General features: G+C 45.4%; 1 protein-coding gene across 2 annotated transcripts in view; it reads left to right on the top strand.

Moving 5' to 3' along the window:
- Positions 1-25,781, top strand: part of COX10 (cytochrome c oxidase assembly factor heme A:farnesyltransferase COX10) — a 109,075-nt gene that overhangs the window by 62,519 nt on the left and 20,775 nt on the right. For both annotated transcript variants that reach the window (XM_082373366.1, XM_082373367.1), the window contains exon 5: positions 9,499-9,569. In XM_082373366.1, coding sequence (XP_082229492.1) covers positions 9,499-9,569 — 71 coding nt within the window. The remainder of the gene's footprint in view (positions 1-9,498; positions 9,570-25,781) is intronic.

Consider the following 25,781-nt stretch of genomic DNA (forward strand, 5'->3'; position numbering starts at 1 on the left):
TATAACATGTCACAGGTTTTTGTTTGGCTTCTCAGGAAAGAAGTTATATACTTAAACTTTTCTCGGTTCTGGGAAATTTCTCAGTATCCTTCCCTTGCCCATGACAAATGTCTTGCCCTACCAAAAGAATTTTCCGCCGTTTCCTGTGTTTCAGTGAAGGGACTGTAGGCCCTTCTCTGTAGGCCCAACTCTATGCTCAGATATATATTTTGAATATATCAGACACAGAATCAAGGCATGTCCAGTAATCAGGTTGAAAGGAAAGCAGTGGGAATATAGGAACAGAAACAATTATGAAAGGCTGTCAGAAGTATTCCACTTAATGACTACTTATAAAACACCTGTGTTCCCTTCTTAAGCCTTTGAAAATGCCCCAATATATTTTATGTGCTATTTTATTTTTTGATTCAAGTATTATTTCCATTATTATTTATTTATTATTATTTTGATGTAATAGTCATTGTTTTTATTCACCATTCCAGTTTCTTTTTTCACTTAAGTTCCTAAAGAAGCTCATTTTGTAATATACCTGCTTTCAGCACGAAGACTTTCAAAAGGTTATTTAAAAATAATTTTAGGTAATCGGCAAGAGACTGAGGATTGTAGGGGAAAATAGGCAGCAGAAAAATTTTACTAAAGTTGAAATGCACTATAATTGTACCCCCATCACAGAATCTCAGAGACAGAGGGGAATGGGGTCATTAAAGAGCGGTTTCAAGTCACTTTGCTGACGATAACATAGTAAGTAGGTAGTTGGTGTCTCCTCAGAAGCCGAATCATTTCCCTTTGCAGCTGTATAGGATCTGAAGTTCAAAAAATAAACCGTAATCTTAGAAGAAATGTGTTAATCTTCCAACAGGTTATTGAACATTTACAGAAGGCCTGCGAAACTATATTTTTAAGGTGTATATTCTCTGATCGGCAGAACGAGTGAGACATATTTTTCCCCGATTCCCCCAGCCTCCTCCTCTCTGCCGCCCCCTCCTGGGTGTGTAGAGTAACGCGACGATTAAACCAACAGGGGCCGGGGTGCCGGCTCAGGCTGGCTCCGGGCCACATGCGGACGGGGGAGGTTTTGTGTCACTCCAGGTTTTGGTGTGTTGCCGTGTCCTCACGAGGGAGGGAATCACCCAGTTGAAATACATACTGCAACCCCTGAGGGATTAAGTGTGCTTCCTTTGCTTTATAGTTCAGAATTTTACAGTTTCTTTGTTTGGAATGTCTCCGATGGCTTAATGATTTCTATAGCTCCCACCCCCGCCCCGATGGGACCAGATGTGTATCAGAGCAGCTGCTGAATCTCTGTAGATTTGCCAGTTTTATTGCTCACCTTGTGGTACAACCTTTTCTTTTGAGTATCGTATCGTTCTGCCATGGATCCTAGATAAAGGTGATTTTACTTATTTCTTGCCTTTTAAAATGTTCATGTTCTATTTTTTTTTTTAATGGTGGCATTTAAACTCTTTGTGGTATTTTAGGGAACTGTTTCAGAGGTCAGACTTGTCATATTATTGATAGTTTATCACCATTAATGGTTTCAGTAAGCATGCCTGTTTTTTTATAGTTGTAGAGGGATCCACAAGACTTTATTAATTTGCTAGTCTTTTGTCCCCATTAGATTAGGATGAAGTAGCACTAGTTGAGGAAAGGTTCCTTTAATCTGTGAGACCCAAGTTTTAAAAAGTTGGGTTTAAAAAAAAAAATTTCTCAATCTAAATAGTCTGTTCATATTAGTCGCCTTTAGTGGACTTTAATGCATTTATTTATTGTTCTTCAAAACTGGCCTTCAGAATTAACTATTTTAAAAATGATTCTTGCAAAGATGGAATTATGGTCCTTGGCAGCTGTTAGAATAGAAATCCCTTGGAGCTTACTGCGAGATTTCTGGAGGGTCCTTAGCCTCACGCCGGACACCTCCTGCCGTGGACCGTGCTGGCTGAGGTGAGGGCCCCGACCTTCATGTGCGGTAGCGGCAGAGACCACGGCCTCTCTTTTCCACATGCTAACCTTGTGCTCAAGTCCGCTGGCGACACCGGCAGACGTGTGGGCTTGGGGGAGAACTAAGCATGTCGAGGTAGGGGTGGGAAAGATCCAGCTGCAAGACACCATGCTATGGGGAAGAGGGGTGCTTGATGGGCTAGGTTTCATAGGAGGTGGCAGGGAACAGGGTCGCCAGCCCAGGTGGAGGGAAGGAGGAGGTGGCACCCATCGGTTGAGAGCGGACCGGATTGAACTCGCCCCCCGCCCTCCCGTGAAGAGGAGCAGAGCCCGTGGGCTAGAGAGGTCGAGGGGGCTCGCCAGGGAGTGGTACGAGCCGCCTTTGAAACTGGTGACTGTGCACTTGAAATGAATCCTCTTGTCCTGTCGGTGGTCGTCCGGGCAGAGCCCCACTGCCGAGGCACACACAGAGGAGCAGAATGTAGGGCAGACCAGTAAGTCAGCTCTGCGCTGATGATGGGTGCGGCACAGCTACCGCGAAGGGTCCCTGCGGGCGCGGAGGCTGTGGGAAGGACTGACGGCAGACTGCCCCCGAGGACCTGTCAGGAGGTTCAGACCCTTGGAGGGGAGCAGTCAGGGGCGAGAGAAGATGAGGCCCCGGGACGTAAAGGGGCCGGAGCTTCTGTGAAGGACTTTCTGTGCCACCTGAGTGCCTGGACTTTACTCCCTGGGCAGCGGGTAGCCATGGAGAGTTTTAGGCTGGGAACTAACATGACCAGGTCTGTACCTGAAAAGCTCGCGTTGGCTGCTGTGTGAGAAATTGACAGGGGTAATCAATACTGCAGATAGGAAGTGTTGGGAGGCTGCTGTAATCTAGGCAAAATAAAATGGTCGCCTGAGTTAAAGGAGTGGCACCAAGGATGGAGGGAAACGGGTGTCCTTGAGAAATATTTAGGATCAACATTTTATCCTGTGGTTCTTTCTGGGGGAAAAAAGGGTTCTAATTGACTAAGGCTCCATTGATATTGGCTTTCTACTAGATAAGTTTAGGTATTCTTTATTAGTTAACCTAACGAAGGTCTGTCCAGATTTTATATTTGTATCATTTAGGTAAAAATTTTTATTACTTTTTTTTTTTTTCCTAAGTAGAACATACATGGTCTTTATAGACAATTGTAAAATACAAAAAGAATATTCACCCCACATCTCTCTACCCAGATCTTGTAAATATTTTGCTGTGTTTTCCTTCCATCTCTTTTCAGAAAGCAGTGTTACAAATTGAGTTCCCTCTGGCAGGAGAAAGGGTGACCTATAACACCATTTCTGAACCTCGTCAAAACCAGTGCAACTTTCTGAGTTTTCTTTTACTTACAGGATGTGGTACTTCAGACCTCTGATAAGTGCTGGGTGACCTTTTAGGGCGAAGCCTTAAAATAAGCTTAATGAGCGATGGCCTGAGTAGCATGTTTGGAGGAGAACATTAGCCCAGCACCACGTGAGCACACACACACCTTATTTCAAATGCCTCGTGGGGAAAAATCAATGGGAACAGCGAGTCTCACTTAATTTGTTTATTCTTGGTATGGCAATGGAGCGCTGGTAACAACCAAAGAGCCATGGCTGACCGCGTATCTGAACTGATTTGTAAGCTGAAAGTAATGGTATGTGGAACCCTGCTGGATAAGGTGCCTCTCCTGGTGCTTTATTTATTTATTTTTGTTAACATCCCTTTTAACTTGGCCTGAGACCGATTGAGACATTATCTTGGACCTGGGAGGCTGTGAGCCATACTGGAATGACAAACACTTGTTGACAGCTTTGAGAAGATGGATGGAAAAACAAACTCCCACAGGGTTCACACGTTTGTTTTTCCTTTGAGTCTTTAGAAGAACGTTGCCCCCATTATTTAGCCTAGGGGAAGAAAAAGTTGCACCTCGTTATCAAAGTCAATATTTCCTGAGCCTGACTTGCAGACATCTCTAGAACACATCTACTTTTTGCATAGTGTATAATTAATCAAAATAGGAATAGGAAGTTCACCACTTGGGCCAAGTTATATTTCGACCTGCTTTTGGTGTCTGTGTCATTTTAGCTCACAAAATTCAATAGTGTCCTAAGTATGTTGTTATCTGTTAGAAGAGTTAGTAAGTATACTTTATATCTGAGCAGCATCTCTCTGGAGTAATAATAATTATCTACTAATATAAAAGCATGGTATAATAGAAAAGCACAAATCTGATATTAGGAATCTAATAAATATTTACCCATGGGTGTAATCGTGACCCATATCTTAATGTGATTATGAGGAGGAAAAAGTAATCCATTTACTTTAAAAAAGTAATCCATTTACTCCTCTATTAAATAGAACTATTGATCCCCCAAACTGATTATGAGACAAAGCTTAATATAAATTATTTACTGTGTTTATAATGATTAATGCCTTTCAGATACTTAAACTAGGAGTAATGTAGGCAAGTTATTTTATAGGTATGACGTGAGATGAAATGATTTGGGGCCGTTAGCTTTACAGTGAGTTAGAAATAATTTCACTGCATCCATCTGCCTAACATCTTCCCATTTTCTTCTGGTAATAGAATTTTTCTTTCCTATCGAGAAAATAACACTCACGATTCGAGGGCGATACAGTGTCACTGTGTCTCTCCACCTGCACCCCCCCCCCCCCCCCCGCCGTGGTCACAGGCTAGTCACATCATCACCTAGCTGTGAGGATTCATGGCCATGGTGGTTCTGGACTTTTCTTCTGGAGGTATCAGGAAGTAAACGTTCCACTAGGGTCACCACCACGGGCACGTGCCATTTTGCCTGCTTCCTGGAAGGCGCCGGCATGCAGGGGTACTCGGAGCAGATGCGAGAGACGGAGAGAGCCAGCATCATGACAGCACATTTGGCACCGGACCCAGTACTTCCTAAAAGCAGGCACAGCCCTGTAGTAAGAAAGAAAGCCCCATTTTTTCTTTGAGTTGTTTGGGTTGTGTTTCTACCATTTGCAGCCCCAAGAGCCTGACTCATATAGCAGCTCATAGGATAGCTGGGGGGCAAGAAACTAGGAGGAGTGTCGACCGATGGAGGCTGGTGGGATGGGGAATTGGGATTAAAGGGGAAATTTTAAGTGAAAAGAATTCCAGAAGAACAATGGATTTTTATGAGGGAAAGAGGCTGAGAGAAAAATTTCTTTTGGAAATGAACATAGACAGAAAATAAGTTGTTTGCTGAAGGAAAAAGCAAGTATTATTCACTCCTGGGCAATGCACTGCTCTGATGTTTGAAGTTCTTATAGCCTTTCCTGTATTGGGACGTTGGAACTAAGAGGGACTGACCCGTAAGGTGTTGGCTTTGACTGGAAAGGGCGGGTGGAGGTGGAGCCTTGGAGGTAACTTGACCCAAGCAATCAGTGTTGGGCCTCTCCTCCACTTCCCTTTATCCTGTTCCATGGCCACAGGCAACCCAAGAGAAGAGAGGACATACCTTCGTGGGCTTTTGGTTTGTAAAATCCCAAGGAAAGACTCTGTTTGAATCAGATACCCACTCAGTAAACCAGTCACTGTGTCCAGGCGTGGGGTAAAGTACTGGGTGACATGGCCATTTGAGACCTAATGACCAGAGCCTTCTAAAGGAAGGGCCCGAGAGGACAGGCCTGGCTGAGCGGCTGCCCAAGTGTGTTCACCGAAGCATGTCACTGGGGGTGTTATTCGAAGCAGCGAGGGTATATGAAAAGGCGGGCCGAACAGTGTGTTCTAAGGGTTGGTAAGACAACATTTGTATTTTATTTTCAACACAAGTTGTAGGAGTTTTACTTGTCTGCTTCGGACGTAGTTGGAGCCAACTGAAATGATAATAACATTATGAAAAAATTGCAAAGCACAGGGGAAAAATGTGAGTAGATTATCAAGCCAGCTATATGTTCTAAAATGTTTAAATTTCTCATCTGTATTACCTCCGCTTTACGTTTTGGGAATGTGGTTTCAATAGCTAAACCAAAGCAGTGAACCTAGCTGAAAGGCATTATAGGAAACGCATGAAAAACAGCGTAAAGCAGCATAACGAGCTCGGAGGAATTGTCTAGCCCTCGCTGGAATGAACCAGAAGTCTTGGTCAGCGTGGTATTTCTACCCAGGTGTCGCTTGTCCTGATAAATTCGAGCGTTCGTGGGAGTCAGAAGCTACTGCCAAGTTCTGGCACCCTGCAGTTCAGTTGCTGTGTTCTAGACCTCAGTTCCCATCTTTGGATGGCTGACTTGCCAGAAACAGAGAAAATATAACATCATTTTTCATCCAGATGAAACCATTCATTAGAATTCCTGAACTAAGTGTGTGTGTGTGTGTGTGTGTGTGCGCGCGCGCACAGACTTGAGAACTGCCAAGATAGTTATTTATACAAGAGTTTCTGTGTTATACTGGATAACACCTTACCAGCGTTTAAATAACATGATCTGTAATTGGAATCCTCATTAGTCCTGTGAAATTAAATTAATAGGTCATGAAGGAAAGATTATTTCAAATACTTACAGAATGTGTTTGAATATTGGGGAAGGGAGGGAATGTGACAGACAGAACATTTTAATTATGTGTAACTTGAACACATTCAAAGAATTTTTTAACACTTATAAATTGTAAATCGTTTCAACATGTAATTCAGTCTACAAATATACTTACTTGCAGTGATGGTTTATTTAATTATTTATTGAGTGCCTATTTGCGTAGTTCTCTTTAACATTAAGGATGGGAAATTCACATATCTCAGGAAGCCTGTCATTGAGATCATAAGATGGACATACTGAACAGTTAACTACTTTTAAACAGCGGCCCTGTTGAAAGTATTAGAGAAGAGGCCTGCATCAGTTAAGGTTTGATCAGGATGTCGGAACCACTTGAGAGATATAAGGGATTAGGCCTGGTGGGACCGTGGATGTGATGCAGTCCCGTAAGCCTCTTGCCCCTGTACCTCGTGCCAGGCCTGAGGAAAGCAGAGGAGAGCAGGAGTGACCCGGAATCCGCAAGGAGGAGCAGAAGTGAATGAGAACAAACTGGACCACGTGTCTGTTTCCTGCCGCTTCCAAGCCTGCACCTTTGATGATGCAGGTTGACCTGCAGGAGAGGATGCACTTGACCATGGAACAGCACACAGACTTGGCCCAGGATCACGAGACGTGGACGAGCTCGGGGGTCAGCTGCGGGCCCCGTGCCGCTCCGGGCCAGCAAGGCGAGCCAACGGATCCCAGCCACCCTGTGTGAGCCGCAGTAGAGCCTGACCTCACGCCAGTTTTGCAAGTGTAAACGTGGCCGCTCCTGCATCCCCACCATCCAGACCTCACGCGTGCTTCCATGGCTGCGCCTAAGCTACAACTGCGGGGAGAGGGCGTTTCGGGCAGCCTCGTTCCCGCTGAGCTAAGTCAACACGGCGCAGACCCGTCGCAGCTCGCCCTTGTTGGCCTGGCGCTCGGATACGCCCTTCAGGCGTACTTCCAGATAAGGCGATAGCAAAAAGTTGTGTGTGTACTGAACATGATGAAATTCTCCCCCTTACAACCAGCAATTCACTGATCCACTCCCTGAAAGAGGACGCAAAGTCCCTTTATTCGTCTCTGGGGGAATGTTCTCTCTTCCAGCTGATCCTGTGTAACTTCAATACTGAGGCATGAGAGTAAATACTATTAGCATATATTCAGTGGTAGGAGAATGGGAGACAAATAAAAAATGTGGTTTATATATTACAAACATATTTATAGTAAAACAAGGAGAAAATACTCAGAACTATTACATTCCTTGTTTCTGCAACTGGTCGCAGGGTTGTAGCTGGTGTTTATAACTACCTTCTTCTGCTGGCCAGTCTGCGTGCCCTTTGTCCTTGGACGGCTGTAGTTCCTTGCCACAAGAGATGACCCAAAGCTTAGTTCTTGGAGGCTCTGGGACTGGACCTCTTATACTCTGGTGGCAGGAAGGTAACGTGGCAATCCACTTCGTGGAACAGTTTCCTGAGTAGTTTCAACATGCATCTCCTCGATGACTCACTCCAGTGTGTTTACCTATGAGAAGTAAAAGCATGTGTTCATGCAGCGACTTACACACAGATGTTCATCGCAGCTTTTTCGTAATAGGCAAAACCTGGAAACAACCCAAATATGCAACAAGTGAATGGATGTACAGATTGTGGTATTACCATGTCATGGAATATTAGCAGTAGAAAGGAATGACCTATTGATACACTCAGCAATAGGATGAATCTCAAAATAATTATGCCACGTGAAAAAAATGCAGACAAAGAGAGGGCATATTATTTGATTCCATTTACGTAAAAGTCTAGAAAATGCAGATAGTCTGTAGGGGCACAGAGTAGTTCCGTGTCTGCCTAAGGATGAGGTGTGGATGGGAGGGTAGGGGAGGGGCCTGCAAGGAGGCATGACTGAGCTTCTGGGAAGATGGATGCGTGCGGTGTCTTCATGTGATGGTGGCTTCGTGGGTGTGTACATAAGTCAGAACTTAGCCAAATCATATATTTTAAATACATGCAGTTTATTGTATATCAAGTGGACCTCAGTAAAGTTAAAAAAAAAAGATTGAACCAAAAAATGGACAATCTGTATTTTCATTTACCAACTAGAGTGACACTGCTATCATGTGAAATCAGAAACAGACTTATTACCTTTTAAATGCTGTCATTCTTGACAAGTGACTGTTGTATTTGCAGCATTTCGATTTCACCTCAGGTGCAGCCACATTTCCAAGTGGTTCAGGCAGGCGCCATGGGGATTGAAAGGAGGAGGGGATCACATCAGGTCAGAGGTTCAGGCTTCAGTTAAACCGGACCTTAGTGTTGCAGGAAGGGTCGGGTCTGTGAGGGGCTGGGAGTCTTGTGGGCGGTGCAGGCGTGGGGGAGAAGCGGCAGCTCTCGGCCTGCCTGCACCTGTTCTCATCTGCTGCTGAGGAAACTAAGGCTCCTGACACTAAATATTTCCTGCAGCCTCAGACCTAGAAGCCACCTAAGTCTCCATCCCCACGGGCACTTTGCTGTGTTCCTAAGACAGTGACCCGTGTGACACCCTGGTCTCAGGTGTACGGGAGAGCTGTCCCAGGCAGAGGGGCATGTGGCCCTAGTCTCGCTGTATCCCCGTCACTTGTGTATGGTTTCATCTGGCATCTTACTCCCTTCAGACCTGGCTTTGGCTCTGGTGGCCCATTTCCCGTGGTCACCTGGTTCTTGGTTGATTCACAGGCTTTGGGATGTGTGAAAAGTTCTGAAATCGTGGACGGCACTAACGCTGTAAACCTGAAACACTGGCTTTGAGGAATGCAACTGTGTGTTTAACACGTGGTTTTCAAAGTGGATAAAAGTAGCACTGTGCATGTTCCTGACAATTAGTGCGTATATTTTTTAAAATGTGTCTCTCCCAGAGAATTTTCCTCTAAAGAGTACCAAGAGTGTGAGTTTGTAGTATCAAAATTAAAATGAAATTTACTGTGGAAAAAAAACTGTAGAGCTAAAGCAGAAGAGAATAATGGTTTCACACCGTATTTAATGTTTTGTTTTGTTTTCTTTTTGCAGTTTTTTGAGGTTCCATTTGATTCAAACATGAACAGGACAAAGAACAGACCTCTGGTTCGTGGACAGATCAGGTAAAATCATGAATGTCAGTCTCCTCCATGTTACAGAACATTCATTTGCTTGTCCGTCCTGAATCATTTCCCAGTATTCTGCCTTGAGTTGTAAAGTGAAAAGAACACCCCCGCCCCCAAAGGGACATACGGGGAGGGGGACATGTAGCGCTCTCCAACTCTAACCAAAATGCAGGGCTCGGAGCTCAGAATGGATCTGAGATGGGCAGTTTTGCTGTGGGAATAACTGACGCGATGGATTTCCTTACTAGACTCGGTTTTGAGACGTGGGCTTGTTTTGCTCGTAGTGGCTAAAGGTAAAAACGTTCCATTAACACAGGTGATTTCAGACAGACCCATACAGGGTCTCAGCAGAAAGCTCTGTCTGCAGCCTTATGTTTTCAGATGAACTGAGAGCGCTGTTAGACCCCGAGCAAAGCACTGCGTCCCTTACTCTCCTCTCCACCAAATTCAACTAAGTGGAACCAAAAGGCATATAAATATTTTAATACCACTAATGGTTAATAATTAAACATTTTACTTCCTGGAAGACCTCGAAACCGGCATTTTAAAATATTTTTTAAAGTCTAATAGGCAGCACAAGCCGAGAAGAATAGAAAGAGCCAGTGGTTCATGCTGCACGACTGCTCCAAGTCAGAGAACCCTCTGTCCACCTGTCCCGGTGGAGCCCTCATGGAGCTTCAGGTTTATTGGTGTAACGCTTGTGGATCAAATAATCATACATACCAAGCAAAACAATAAAGGAAACAAATTCAGATGCAGTCAGATGTCTGTGTAAAAATAATTTTTAGTATTTGCTGCTTTCAGCCATTCAGTTCTTAAATGAATCTAAATATTGAAAAGGGCAGTAGATCCAGATGAAAATACCTAAGAACAGAAGTCTCATATCTGACTGATATTTTATTTCCCTTTTTGAGATCTGATGCAGCTCTCTGCTGTCTTTATGTTTAGAAAGTGTCAGAAGCACTTTGATTTGAGTAAAGTCGTTTTAGAGGGCACATGTAAGCCCTGTAAGCCATCTCAAAAGCTAAAAGGTGCTTCTGCCACTGCTGAAATCACAGGTGAGTTCCTACTTGTTTGGAATTTCTGTCCAGGCTTTTTTCCTCAGTGAAATCATACTCCTTTAGGACCAAGGGAAACGGGATAAGCCCAGCAAACAGCCATTAGGCATGGAATGGTCATCAGATAGAGGCCGTCATTCTTCTAGTAGCTCGTCTTACTTGGCCCAGTGTGCTCATTTCCTCGCACCCCGGAAAGCACAGTCTCTCAGTACATCCAGGAGGGAGGAGCATCACGGCCTTGGTGGCTGGTGTTGGCAGTGCCCTTCCGATAAAGGAAGAGGCTACAGTACGATTATTAGTCTTGATAGACTTGTAACTTACCTTTTGTTTGCAAGATGACCAAGGCGGAATCTCATTTATGATAATAAACCTTAATTGCTCTTCTAGAGGGCAAATCATAGGCCTGAAAAAGCTAGACTCAGACTTATTTTTCTAGCTAGGATGTATTTTATTAAACAGGCACAAGGAGCTATCATGAGTCTGGGGCAAAATCTTGCATTGAGAATCATAGTTTTAAAACTGAAGACTTTATATCTTGCCAGTTAGTGTTTACTATAATTCAGTAAATTATTTTCTTCTACACAGATGTTTTATAAATGAGTGGCCATAGGGGTATAGTAGAAAGTCTTGTAGACGACCATGAACATTTATCTCTCAGCTTTGGTGGCTCTCCCATTCATAACGGCTATTGGGCCTTAAGTCCAAAGCCTGGCCAGTTCACTCTGAAATTCTCTTTTGGTGTTTACTGTCCCGTTTGCTTTGGGCCAGTATGAATCTGTACAACCTCGCAGACTTAGTCCACAGTTTGGCAGGTGACGTGTGATCCCTGCCACTGTGGATGGGCAGCGGTGAAGTGAATCTGGGGAAGAAATTCTTAAAGGTCTTTTGCTGATGACAGCCTGTGTCCGTAGCTTGGTTGCATCCATTTGGCAGACATACTGTAGACATTTATTTTCATTAACTTTTTCAAGTGATGGCAGTTTTTTTTGAAAATTTTTGTTTAAGTGAACTAAATTCTATTCTATGGAGTTAAAGTAGTATAGCGATCCTGAAGGAAAGAAGCACACGCCTGGACTGGTCGTTCTGAGAGCTCTCGAGGAGCCGGGGGAGTCCCCTGAAGGAGCTCTTTGCTTGTGTGGACCGTCGGTGCAGTCTGCACGCGCCTGGCTGCCTTCTCTGCGCTCCTAGCTTCCCTCCTAGAAAAACACGACAGGGAGCGTTCAGAGCTGGCGGAGAAGATAGTGCCTTCTTGCTTACTTATTTTATTCTTTATTCCAGAAGGGATTAGAGGCTTCATAAGACTATTAGTAAAGTAGAGAAATATGTAAAGAAAGTCGGGGTTACAGAAAATAGAATGGGGATAAATGGTAAGATCACAAGAAAAGCTTATCAAATTCTCATAGTTAATAAGGTTGAACTGTAAATGTCATTCTACATTTCCTGGGGAAACCACACTTACATCATAATGAAAAGCATTATACGTGTTATTTGTATTTAATTCTCACTAGAGCAAGGTGAGGTAGATGCTTTTAAATTCCTCCCAGTACTCACGTGAGAAAACTGGGGATCCAAGTACGATGAATAAATTTGGCCTCGTCCACTTGACTCCACACCCTGAGTTCCTAACAGCTGCACATAACTCTCTGTAAAAGTCTCTCTATCCATGAGAAGAAAACACCACTCCAGGGAGACCAAACTTCTGCCTCTTAGTTCTTAAAAAGTAAGAAAGAAGGGGCACTTGGATGATATTAGAGGAGCGTCCTCAGTGACTTCTGTAGAGGCGGCAAATCATGGATTTCGAAGGCGTCGCTGGGTACAAGCCAGAGACAGGACACCGAGCCCCAGCTCCCAGTGGGACCCACGGCGAGTGCGTGCGTGGCCTCGACACGAGTGGGGAGGGGGCTCGACTCACTGGCCCTTCAGCCTGACCCAGGGTTGAACCGACATGGTGGAAAGAAAGAGGAGAGCAGCTGCCTGCGTGAGTGCGTCCCAGGTGAGGGCCATGACCAGAGATGCTCGGGGACGGCACTCTGCCACGAGTGGGACCGGCATGTGGGCTGAAATCGAGGCGCCCTTCCTCCCGGCTTACCCAGGACGGGCCCGCTTTATACCCGTTGTCCCAGCAGAACTGTGGGAGGTGTCCCCTCTCCCTGTCAACAGTGTCCAGTTTGAGTGGTGACCAAATGCCACCTACACGAAGGGAGTGACGGCGGCAATTGTGATGTTCACAGAATTCCCTTACTTTTAAGGCTGTTTCATACAAATGCCAATTGTTTATTTTGCCTCGAAGAGAAGAAAGAGCGTAAATGGAAGGCGCGATGTACCTAAGTCAGTTTGCGGGTAGACACTGTCATACCGACCCCTTTAAATAGCTCTTTATTCAGTGACTCTCAATATCTTTATGTCTTCTAAATTGGAAAAGATAAATAAGGTCAGCTGACTTGTTTGGACATTCCTGGCCAGACTGTCGTGGCTCTGGTCATCGTTGTGCGGGGGGGACCTGGGCTTAGAGCTCCCTTTCATTCTCAGAGAACACACCCGAGAACTCACCTGCCGCACAGCAGAACTCACCTTGCCGGTGAGCAAACCCACTGAGGAGGTTGAATCTGCAGACTCAAAGTCAAGTAGTGAAGGTAAATGTCAGAGGAGTTGACCTTCTTATCAAGCAAGTCATATAATCCCATCATATTAGGAAATAATGAAAACATCTGTGTGAGACTTTTGAAAATTGTAAAGCACTATAGAATTTAAAGACTCATTCAGTTTTTCAGAAAAAAGTCAGATTTGGTATAATCCAATTTTAACTTGATGATCGGAAAAAGTGAATTAGCAATTTTTAAAAACTGTACGTAATAGGAAACATCTCAGTCTTCAGATCTTCTTCATGTGGTCACCGCAGTCTAGGAAAAACGTTCTCTCACTCACTGAGCCTGGGCAAGTCAGTGAATGGCTCTTCCCACACCACCAGTTCCTCACGTGCAGGGTGAGATCGTATCTCCTACCTTGTTCATCTCGTAGCATTGTTGGGGGGACAACGTAAGATCGATAAAACCATGTAAACTGAAGTGCATTGTTGGGGAGCGGGTTTGACACTCCAGAGGAGCGTAGAGTTGTTTGCAGAACTTTCATCTTTTTCCAAATCTGCTTTGAAGTACAAATATTTTCATACTTATCAGGCAATAACATAAAAAAGAGATTCAGATTCGTTTCAAGGGATGGGGAAAAGGAAGCAAAACACTTGGCAGATAAGGGAACTCAGAAAATGAAAGTGCATGCTTCCATTTTCATGGTTAAGTTGGTCCAGCCAGTGGCAGGTTAGTGAATGCTTCGTTCATCCTGTCATTATCAGGACGCGTTTACGGAGGATGTCGTCCCTTAGGGGATGTGCTGGTTGCTAGAGTGACGAAGAGGCAAATGACATGGGCTCCATTTGCGGAATCCCGTTGGAGAGAGGGGGGCACACAAGCATGAGGACCCTAAGTGCTGTCCAAGGTACAGCTCACTCAACAAATGTAATTTTTGAATACACCTGCCAGCCAGACAGGCCCCACGCCAGACACTGGAGGGGTAGTGGTAGAACATGTGCTGGGGGGTGCCCAGGGGAGGTGGGAGTACAGAGAACCTGACCCAGACCCACGAGGTCAGGGTGACCATCAGGGAGTGGGGTCTTGAAGCTGAGGACGGAAGGGTGAGTAGGCATGGGGCCTCCGGCTCTCATTTCTGCTTCTCCCTCCCCTGTCTGCTCCCTGTCACTGGTCCTCTTCCCATCTCACTCCTCCCCTGAGGTGCTGCCCTCCACACTGCTGTGCCCACAGGCCAGACTCCTCTTCCGAGCCTGGACCCTTTGAAATTCTCTTCTGGGCGCCCTGAGGCATCTCACATTCCGTAAGCTCATCACGTTCTCTCCCAAATCTGTCTTTTTCCTTCTGTGCTTGTTAATTTACGTTCTAAAGTCAGGCACCTGGAACTCATTCTAGACTTTCTCTTTCTCTTATCCCCTTCATCTGACTATTCAACACATTGTGTCTTTTCCGCCACCTGGATCGCCCTGGCGCCTGCCCTTTGACCATCCTCCGTTTTGTGCGGGTGATTACAGCAGTGTCCCAGCCGCCTTCTCTGCCTTCTCGCTCACCCCCTCTCCATCCATCTTCCACTCAGCTGGCAGATAAGCATCACACTGGTGTCTGGCTTAAAACTTTTTGGGGTCTTCCAAACATATTTGGGGGAAAAATGTGTTTTAAATTCTTTACTGTGTCACACAAGGCCTTTCAGAGTCTGATCCTTCCTAGTCCTTCCGACCTCATCCCTCTGTTCTCCTTTTTCTTCACGCTTCCATGTTGTATTGTCACTAAGTGGAATTGCTGCGTTTTCCACCAAAGTGCCCTGCTTTCTCTGCCCCCTGCCAGCTGTGCTAGCCTTGCCCTTCCATGCCCGGGTCGGTCTTCAGCCAAGTGGGGCTGCCCCGGACGGATCGCTCTGTCCATACTCCAGTAAGGGGGTGCTGGGGTTTGGTCTTGGTGGCTTTCTTGTTCTTTGTGCTTGTGTCTGCCACTGCACCACTCAGCACACGACACACCTGTCCTTGGGCGTCTCCCACTACCATGTGGTGAGCTCTTCCAAGACAAAGACTGAGTCTTCCATCTGTTTATGTCCAGTGCGTAGGATTATGTGTATAACACGAATGTCCTGAGGGCCTTACGTGCACCAGGCCTGATGGTTAATGCTGCGACACAGCAGACAACAGGACAGACAAAACCCCGGACGTCGTGGAGAGCTCTTCCAAGACAAAGACTGAGTCTTCCATCTGTTTATGTCCAGTGCGTAGGATTATGTGTATAACACGAATGTCCTGAGGGCCTCGCGTGCACCAGGCCTGATGGTTAATGCTGCGACACAGCAGACAACAGGACAGACAAAACCCCGGACGTCGTGGAGCATTCGTGCTCGCCATCACACGTGGCAGGGGCAGATCTCTTGGTGCTGAATGAGGGATGGGTAGGTGGGTGGACGGACAGATAGTCATTAGAGATGTGGAAATGACCTCCAGGCGAGGGAAGTACAGACACCGAGGAGTGAATGACCTGTGACATCAGGTGACGAGAAGGACGGGAGTGGTGAATTAATGAGGAGAGAAAGTGAGGCCGAAGGTTAGAGGGAGCTTGCGGACCTCGGAGGACAACTTGACTCTGGTAGGTGGAGAAGCAAGCCAGGACCTGCCAGGCAGGATGGGCGTGGCGAGCAGAGGAGCAGAGCAGGAGTGCAAATACGTGTTTCAGGATGGAAACAGGTGAGCGGGCTGGACTTGGTGTGAAGGGCTCCTGGAGGAGAATAGTGAGGAAGGAAAGCTGGGAAGCAGGGTGAGGCCAATGTGCCTGCCAGCTGAGCTGCGAGGGCCGCCTGGAGGAAGTGGAGTGCTGTCCGCGTTGTCCTGGAGCTCCTGACTTGCGGGTCCGCAAAGCAGGAAGAGACAAAGGTCATCCCTATTAGGAAGGAAGAAATGAAACAGACAAATACGATTGTTTACCTGGAAAATTCAAAGGAATTGACAAAAAAACTGGGACAACTAGTAAGTGAATTTAGCAAGTGCACCAGATACAGGGTCAGTAGGCAAAAACCAACTCTAGGAGTTGCACTTCTGGGGTGACAGCTTGAGCTGCCCCGCAGACCCACCCCCAGTGAGACCAGGCCAGGCAAAGAAGTCTGAGATCGTAACACCCCTTCCCTGAGCTGTAACCCGTCTGCTCTCGACCTATCACTTTTCTTAAATTCTGCAGCCCTCTGTGCCAGTACCACAGATTCATTATAAGGTAGAGAAGCAAAGCAGGCATTAGGACACAACCCCCAGGGAAGGTGTGGCCTCACAGCCTCACTACCACAGCAGAAATCCATGCCTATTCAGTCGACGTTAAGACAGAAGGGCACACGCCCTGCAGGGAAGCAGAACCCTGTAGAATTCTCCACCTCCCCTCTGCCGAGAGTCGTCTCAAAGGCAGATGCTCTGAGCACCCAGCCACCTAAATATAGACTTTTCTTTTCTCTTTTAATTTAACTCAGCGCTTCTCAAACCTTAGTGGATTTAGTCATTATTTTCCAGATTTGTACATATATAAGCTTGCATGTACTTTATGGTTGACTCCGGTGGGTCATGAAGGATGATTTTGAGTAGAATATATTTCCACCTTAGGGCTGACCGACATAGGCTGAATGAACTGCAGCTCAGTTGTGTCTCAAGGAAGGGAAACGCACCCAGTCCTCCCAAGGTGTCGCTTGCCAGGCTTCATGCTGTTGCCTTTCTTTTTTTTTTTTTAATTAATTAATTTATTTTTTGGCTGTGTTGGGTCTTCGTCTCTGTGCAAGGGCTTTCTCTAGTTGTGGCAAGCGGGGGCCACTCTTCATTGCAGTGCGCGGGCCTCTCACTATTGCGGCCTCTCGTTGCGGAGCACAGGCTCCAGACGCGCAGGCTCAGTAATTGTGGCTCACGGGCCTAGTTGCTCCGCGGCATGTGGGATCTTCCCAGACCAGGGCTCGAACCCGTGTCCCCTTCATTGGCAGGCGGATTCTCAACCACTGCACCACCAGGGAAGCCCCTGTTGCCTTTCTTTTTGCTGAGCTGCTGTTTGTCTCTGTTGCTTCAGATATTAGAGAAGGTGACACTGAATACATATTTAATAAACAAGGCAGGACTTCCCTGGTGGTGCAGTGTAAGAATCCGCCTGCCAATGCAGGAGACACGGGTTCGAGCCCTGGTCCGGGAAATCCCCACATGCCGCAGAGCAACTAAGCCCGTGCGCCACAACTACTGAGCCCACGTGCCACAACCACTGAAGCCCGCGTGCTTAGAGCCCGTGCTCCGCAGCAAGAGAAGCCACCGCAATGAGAAGCCTGTGCACCGCAATGAAGAGTAGCCCCCGCTCGCCGCAACTAAAGAAAGTCCACGCGCAGCAACAAAGACCCAACGCAGCCAAAAATAAATATTAAAAAAAAATGAATTAAAAAAATAAAATAAAATAAACAAGGCATAGTAAGATAATTGGCTATTTTTGAAATAGTCAATTACAGTAAAAACACACCCCTTACATCTTAGGCCATAGAAATTTTCTCTAATATTTTTGAGGATCAAAGGAAAAAATCTTTACAGCTAAAATGCCATTTGATGACCATAAAAATCTATGAAATTGAATTATTATTTACTTCATTTTCTCAAGGAGGATACAGAGGACAGCACTTTTAATTATCTGTTGGTTACCTACATAAAATACCAATTCTGTGTGTCTAAAATTTTTACAGTTGAAAAAAAGAAGTGTCAACCATTTGGGACTGCTTCTTATGTCTTTCTCACTAGGGGAAAGAATAGGCATTTTTATATTTAGATGGCATGTTTGAATTCATCTTAACTCTTTCAGGGACCCAGTTATGAGTTACTCCGGTGGTCTCGTCTAGCGGGCGCTGTGGCTCACAGTAACTGCAGGTGGTTGCTAGAGACATCCTTTGCAGCTTCTGTTTCCTGTGGAAACACTTGACCCCATGGCTTTCTGCTTTCTACTCCGGCTCCGGGGCCTTTATGGTGGAATTATTTATCAGAGTCTTTAATGGCTCGGGGGCCACTTGGTGAACTTGAGTACGTTGTCCCCACGTCACTTAGGTGCATCCCTTACACACACCGCTGGTGGCGGAGTCTCGGTGCATTTGGTAAAGAGCTCAGCGTCTGCGTCTGAGGACGTCTGGAGAGGGGCTGCAGGGGCCAGACGGCGCTGTCTTACCTCCAGGACCGGCTCCTCCCTGCAGACTTGACCTCTGTTGACTGGGGGCCACACCCCTGCATCTGTGCCCCTGAGGCTGAGTGTCGGCACAGCCGCGGCACCGCCCAGGGGACCACGGCTCTGGGAGCCTGGATGACTTGGGGTTGAGCGAGGCAAAATCAAGAAGGAATTTGACACCTCTGGGCCCCCTGTTTTTCTGCTGTTTTGTATTCTCACAAGTAACTTCCTTCCTGCCTGCCGCTTACATGTCACACGCGTATCCAGTGTCCTTGAACGCCCTCTGTGTGATGAAACTCTGTATTTACTTGCAACCTTGGTCCTAATTGGATAAAACGGATTTCATAGCTTTCGGGTGGCCGAGGGGAGGGCAGATGATGATTGGTTCAAAGTGAATATCCTCAGTAGTTCCTCCTGAGACAGCCCTCATTTCTTCCGGGGAGGATGAGACCAGGTGCTTCTCCACAGGTTTTTGCTGTCAGCATCTAACACTTACTTTTGGCGGCTGGGGCCCCGTTTCTGCCTTCTGGTCCCCAAGCTCCAGCCCTAGAGGACAGCTTGCAGAGCACAGGTGCCTGGCTTAGAGGCTCCCTGGGCCTCCCAGGCCCTCTGCCCCGTCGGCTCCTTTCCTTCTGACTTAATATTTGGACAAGTGGTCCTTCTGTCATAGAGAAGAGTGTTCAATCAGCCCCTCCGTCTGGTTTTTCTTCTCTTTTTACAGCCAGACTTCCGGAAAGCATGGCACCCCTCACCCCTCCCACCCCCGTGTCGAGGCTGCTGCCCTCTGCGCTTCCACCTCATTCCTCTCTGCCCGTTGGGTCTTCAGGTCCCAATTCCACTTAAACTGACTCATCATAGACATGGAACCCTCAGCCTTGGCCCCCAGGTCTTCCGGCCGAGTCCTCTGTCCCAGTTCCCAGGCCCAGTGTGAGAAGACTTGCCGGCCCGAGTTCTGGTCCAGTGCCCTGGGCCAAGGGCAAGGCTGGTGGGGGCAGTTAAGCGGGGCGGGGGCGGGGATACAGGGCACAGAGAGCACCCAAGGCCACTCCTCCGGGGCAGCTTTCCAACAGCTTGAGCCACCCTCGGCCCTCATTCTACTTGGTCACCTTCTAACTGGGGCCCACCTCCGCCACCCCCAGAGCACCCACTTGACGTCAGATCCCTTCTGTGACCTGTAGTCAGAGCCTCCGGAAGACCTTCTGGGTTAGACGTTCACCGTTTGCCTCAATGCACAGACCTGTGTGTCCTCTCACTGTCCTCCTGTATCTGGCTGCTCTTCTGTAGGAGGGTTTCCTGGTTCTGTCAGAGTTGGAGTTCTCTGTTTTCTGTTCACTCTCCTGTGTGTTTTCAAAGAAGACAGAGGGATACATCTTTCTCTGAGTTGAAGTCCTTCAGACTTAAATTTCTAATATAGCTTATATATTTTTTTTAAGTAATAACCTTTTTTCCTGGTCTACCCTAATTAAAATTAATCTTTTTTAAGAATATCAAGGCCAAATGTATCTTCTCTATATTTTAGAGTTACATAATTCCCTTGTCTAATTCATCAAAAATTTATTGATTACCTAGAATGGAACCAGCACTGTCAGTTTTATTGTTACCATGCTCAAAAGGCTTATAATCTGGGTGGAAAAATTAGCCAAATGCATAAAATGCTTAGCAGACAAGACGGGGCAGCCTATAAACACGTGTTGACGGAAATAAATGAATTGGTACAAACAAGAAGGTCTCCGGGAGGTCAGAAAGGGAAGATTCGGATAAGGACCAGCTGGGCAGTGAAAGCTTCCTGAAGAAGTCAGGCATGGGCTGGGCCTTCTTTGTTATTCTGATTCCGTCTCCCTTGAATTATCCATTTTCCAGCTCGGTCATGTTGACAGGGAAAGACTACATGTCAGTGTTAGTTTCCCCAGCTGAATGGCTCCGACGAGAGTGGTCCATAACTTGTAAGCGTGAGGTGTGTGGGCTGTGAGCCGGAGAGACACAGCGACAAGAGCAGAGTGGAAGGTTACTCAGAGCGGATGAATCAAAGCACTTGGAATTGGGGGCCGCCCATACCTGGCTTTGAAATGAATGATGAAGATTGAGTTTTCGGAGTGAAATGAATGGATTGTTTAGTTGGCATTATTAACTTAAAGAACGGGGTTTAGCTGAAGTATTATAGGGATTTACAGGAGACATTTTTCACATTTACTGAAGGTTTTACCAGTAAGCACTTAAGCAAATGTAAACATCTTGCAGGCTGCAGGGGACCTGGGAGTGTTATTCATTCCCCCCGTCACGCTGGTCTAGTAGACACGTAGCCGGCCCGGGTGAAGCTCTGCAGAGCTTCTGGGTAGTTACGATTAGTCTCTCGTTGTGTATATAATGAGAATGTAATAAGAACATAAACATTTTATAGGTGTAGAAATTTCTTTTTTTTAGTGTTAACCAGTCATTTGGAGTGGCAGGAAGAACAGATTTGGTCTCAATAATAGTGGTACTAACGGACAGAACTTTGTCCTTAAAATAAAATCATTCAACGTATGAACCATGCTAGGAAGAACCAGCAAAAGGCCTGTGTGCACGTCGTTGTGACAAGTCATCACAGTGGCTGTATGAGAGGAACACGGGAGTTTTCTGATAGTTAACATGCTTTTCTCTCATTGTCATAAGAAAAAAGAAAGAAAGCATTTATGAAAGCATCGTGAGTTGTGAGCATTTGTTGACAGCAGTCCTGGGGATGGGGGAATCCTTCAGCCCCCAGGCCCCTTTTTATAACCAGACAATACTTAGATATTCTAAGAAACATGAATATACAGAGTAACTATCGTATCGTAGCGACATAGCCAGTACCTTGCAGTCACGTGGGAAATAAGTCATAGGAGCAAACACTCCTTCTACTAATAACCTGGAGCCATCTGGTCTAATGTCCTATCACTTTATTTCCTCCCTTTTCAAATAAGATGATGATGTGAAAAGATTCGACACCATCAAATGCTACTCCCATTGACTGCTGTTACGAGAGCAGTAGTCTTATGATCGTGTTCTCTCTTTTGCCTGGTTTGTAAAGGTTTGTTTCAGCCAACATTTTGGGCCCCAGCCTTAGGTACAGGGCATGTAAAGATGAATGGTACAGAGTCGCCCTGAAAAAGTGTACGTCGGGGATGGGTAGACAAGGCAGCAGAGGAGGTCAGCGTGAGACCAAGAAGTGCTGTGACAGCAGAGGGCACGTGGACCACCCATGGAGGGCGGACAGGGAGGAGAGAGGGGTGAGGGAAGATGTCCTTGGAGGACGTGTTTTGATGTCAAGGCTGAACTTGGGGGATGAGTAAGAAACGGCCACACCAAAGATAAGAGAAGTGTCGCCGGGGGCAGGGTGTGGGGTCGTCCTGGGGCAGAGGAGCTGCATGCACTCGACAGCAGAGACCTTCCACCTAGACCACAGACTGCAAAACAGCAGCCCCCAGACCAGATGCCGAGGAGGCACTTTTTTGTTTGGTACACTGCTTTTCTGCAGTTGCCAATGTTTAAAAATAGAAAATTTGAACATAAAACCACAGATTTCTAGGCTTCTCTGGCTCGCTCCCACGTGGAATCTGCCCGAGCAACCTGACGAGCAGTTCCCACGGTCCTCACGCCTCCTGTGTTTTCTTAAGTCCGCCCACTTCACGCCTTCACATTGCCAGCCTGGTCCCTACGGATGTCCGTGTTTGCAAACACTGTCCTGGACCAAAGGCCCCGGTGCCAGGCGGTGCAGGAGATGCAGTCTCCCGCATCTGCACCCTCACGTCCAAGTAGTTGCAGTGCGTGCAGCTCCCAGCAGTCTCCAGCGCTGTAGGGATGGATACTTTATTTCCTAGCTTCAGTTTTTATGCATTGTGTTTTATTAAAGCTTCTCAAAGACTCCTAACAATTCACTGACCCTAAGTCTATGTAGGTGAACAAAGCTGCTTTTTTTTTTAATAGATTCCTATAAATTAAAAAGGGAGGAGGGTCAGAGAATTAAACCATCTGGGGCAACCAGGAAAAAGGAAAAGTATGTGTCTCCCACCTAGGCAAGCCTAGGTGTTCCTCCTCGGGGCCTGGGGGTAATGGAGGAATTCCGTAGGTGGTCCCGCCCTCAAGGATGTGAGAAAACACTGAGATTGGACCTCTACACTAGGAACTTGGTTTTCATGGAGGAGATCGAACAATAGGAATCTTCTCTTTGAAAATTCCAGAGTCTTCGTACAAATAACATATTCTTAATTTGCGCTGAATCGATGTAGCGTCATTCAAGAGGTAACCATTCGCTTCCTCCCTGAGTTAGAAGGCTGAATCCGAGAGGTCAACAGCGGGCCAGTGTTCCTTTGAGTGTTTTTTTTTTTTTTTTTTTCCCTAACCTATCTTTCTTATCTTCCCCCTAGATTAATAAGATTCTTCAGTCAGTTTTCAAAAACTCATTCAGCTCAGACCTGCTTTGCTTTCCTCCTTAAAGTTTTACTTAATGTGGTACCACAGTCCCCATATTTTAAATATAATCATGCCAGAAATACATACTTATTCTTGCATTTCTCTTAAACAAGTTGTAAAATTTAATTTTTTCTTGAAGCAGGTTACCATCATTTTATATATAACTGATAGTCTTTCAAAAATTGCTGTAACTAATTTCCTTTTAAAATATGTTTTGTGTCCTCAGTGTCTTCACATATTCCTTAAATTCTAAATTTACATCAGTGCCCTGCTACCTCCCAGTATCTATAACTTGAGACTTGTTCAGAAATAGAAAATTCCTAAATAAGATTCTGGGGGGATATTTTCAAAACAGTTATTTGTTAAGACTCTTCCCAAAAACTCAGGTCAAAGCTCAAATGTGGGATTTATGTAGGAAATTAAAGTTAAATTGGCTTGGTTTGATTAAGGTTTTGAGTTTTCTTTTGTATTTGAAGAAAGGGAATTTCGTTTTACAATTTAAAAATCATTTATTCCGGAAAAATAACCAAGAAGTATGAGATTAATTTTTGTCTAAACCAATTACCTGCAGAGCTGCTTAAAATATAAAGCCTTCTTGATTTAATATAACATTTCATAGACCTCTCTGACACATTACTTAAACAGAAAGGCCACATTTCTCCAGTAAATTATTTAAAAGTCTGGTAATTTAAATTACATTTAAGTGTAATGAGTAGGTATCATATTAAAGCTTGTATTTTCTCATTTGTTCCTAATTTCTATAGATTCCACTTTGATAGAGCTACTAAGGATTGGTCTTTAGCAAACAAAGAAATACTAGATTTTATGGGAGGAATAAATAATTCATAGAAATGTGTTGACAAATTCCCCTCCCACTCATATCTCTTAGTTTCTTTTCCACGGTAGCCTTGGCCAGGAAAGGCACGAGCAGAAAGACCTCACGCTGATGCTCAGCAGAAAGATCTCTCAATTGAAAATGTAACTCAGTTTTGGATGTGAGTTTGGAAATAAATCATCATTCCACCCTCAGCACGAGCTGTGAACCTATTTGCATGAGTGAGTGAACGGATACAAAAGAATTTTTTTTAGCTCAAGAAAACTGCTAGATCTTTTTCTGCCACCATTCTCCGCCCCCATCAAGTTGTGCTGTTTTCCTTATTCACACATGTTTTTTTTCTGTTTTATTGACAATTAGGAATGTTTTGCAGCATCGTCACACCCCGTTCTCACACCCCATTCCCCAGCTTTTCTGATCTTTCCTTTATAAATTCACTCCAGCAACATCCACTCACAGAGATATTAACTCCTCGGTTCTTAATAAAAGCCATCCCAGCTACTGTGGTAGACGTGTAAGCGCACATTAAAAAAAAAATGTTCGGGGGCTTCCCTGGTGGGGCAGTGGTTAAGAATCTGCCTGCCAATGCAGGGGACACGGGTTCGAGCCCTGGTCCGGGAAGATCCCACATGCCACGGAGCAACTAAGCCCATGAGCCACAACTCCTGAAGCCTGCGCACCTAGAGTCCGTGCTCTGCAACAAGAGAAGCCACCACAGTGAGAAGCCCGTGCACCACAACGAAGAGTAGCCCGAAGAGTAGCCCCCGCTCGCTGCAACTAGAGAAAGCCCGTGCACAGCAACGAAGACCCACTGCAGCCAAAAATAAATAAATAAATAAATAAATTTAAAAAAATGTTTTGCAGACGATCAACCTAGTTTCTCCTGGTTCTGGTTTATTTTTTTGTAATTAGCTGTAATAAAATTAAATTCTTAATTTAAAGTTATAATTGGAGATAGAAATATTCTGCCGTTTTAATTGTTATTAGAAACATGCTTCACAGCCATCATACATTTATAATTTATGATTAGGAACTGACATTCTTGAGTATATATACATGAGTTTTCATATTCTAGTATATATCCGTTACGTCTTTATAATTTTGAAAAAATAAATCAGGGGAAACAATTTATTGCAAGTTTATCAGCCTCTACCTCCAGCTCTATTTAAATAAGTCCTCTATTTAATAACTCTGTCTCGTATCACCTGTTCTTTTTCTTATAGCTGATGTTGCATCTTCAGAGTTCATAGTACTTGTGTTTGTTTAACGTCTGTCTTCCTTTCTAGACTAAACTCTGCTCTCTGTCTTCACGGCTGCTGTACCCACACCTAGTGTAGCGGCTGGCTGTGTAGGCAGTGAGAGATTTGAATGAATAATGAATGAACACCTTGAGTGAGCACTCTTAAGTGCTTTATTTACATTATTGCATGTAATTCGTAAGCAATTCTATGGCGTAAGTGTCTCCCATTTCACAGATGAAGGAACTGAGGCCAGCAGGTTAAGTAATTTGCTCCAGGTCACATAGCTCCATGGGGTAAAACCCCTGCCTTCCCCGTGGTCTTGTTACCGAGCCTTATGTGTAAGCCAGTTTGATTCGGGTTGCAATCTTGCCATCAAAAGAGTCCTAATACAACCCGTACTTTACAGTTCAGGAAACTAAGGACCAGAGAGGTTAAATAATTCGCCCACTTTTATATAGATAGTTAACATCAGAGTTCTCATGAGAGAACTCGGAACCACCTGATGGCTGTACAACATGCTTAGTTATGCCATATACAGAAACCAGAATGATAATATGAATAAAGAGTATCAAAGCATTTTCAGAAACATTTTTGTTGTGAAAATGTTCCATGGGACACAACCGTAGAGAGAGCACCCTGAACCCCAGGACACTCATCACCCAGAATCAACAGTTATCAAGACTTTGCCACACTTGCTTCATCCCGCCCTTTCAGTGGCCAAAACACGTTAAGCCACATGACTAGGTTAGATCAAGGTCTTTGGAACAGAGGGGTTGAGGGGTACAGCTGAGTTCCTGCGTTAGCTGATGGCAGATCTAGTTCACAGCGCTGAGTGCTTTCCACTGCAGTGACATTCATGTAAGGACAAGTGGAAGTGGGCGACTTAC

This window comes from Balaenoptera borealis (assembly GCF_965194805.1).
Source record: "Balaenoptera borealis genome assembly, chromosome: 20".
In the NCBI taxonomy this organism is placed as follows: domain Eukaryota; kingdom Metazoa; phylum Chordata; class Mammalia; order Artiodactyla; family Balaenopteridae; genus Balaenoptera; species Balaenoptera borealis.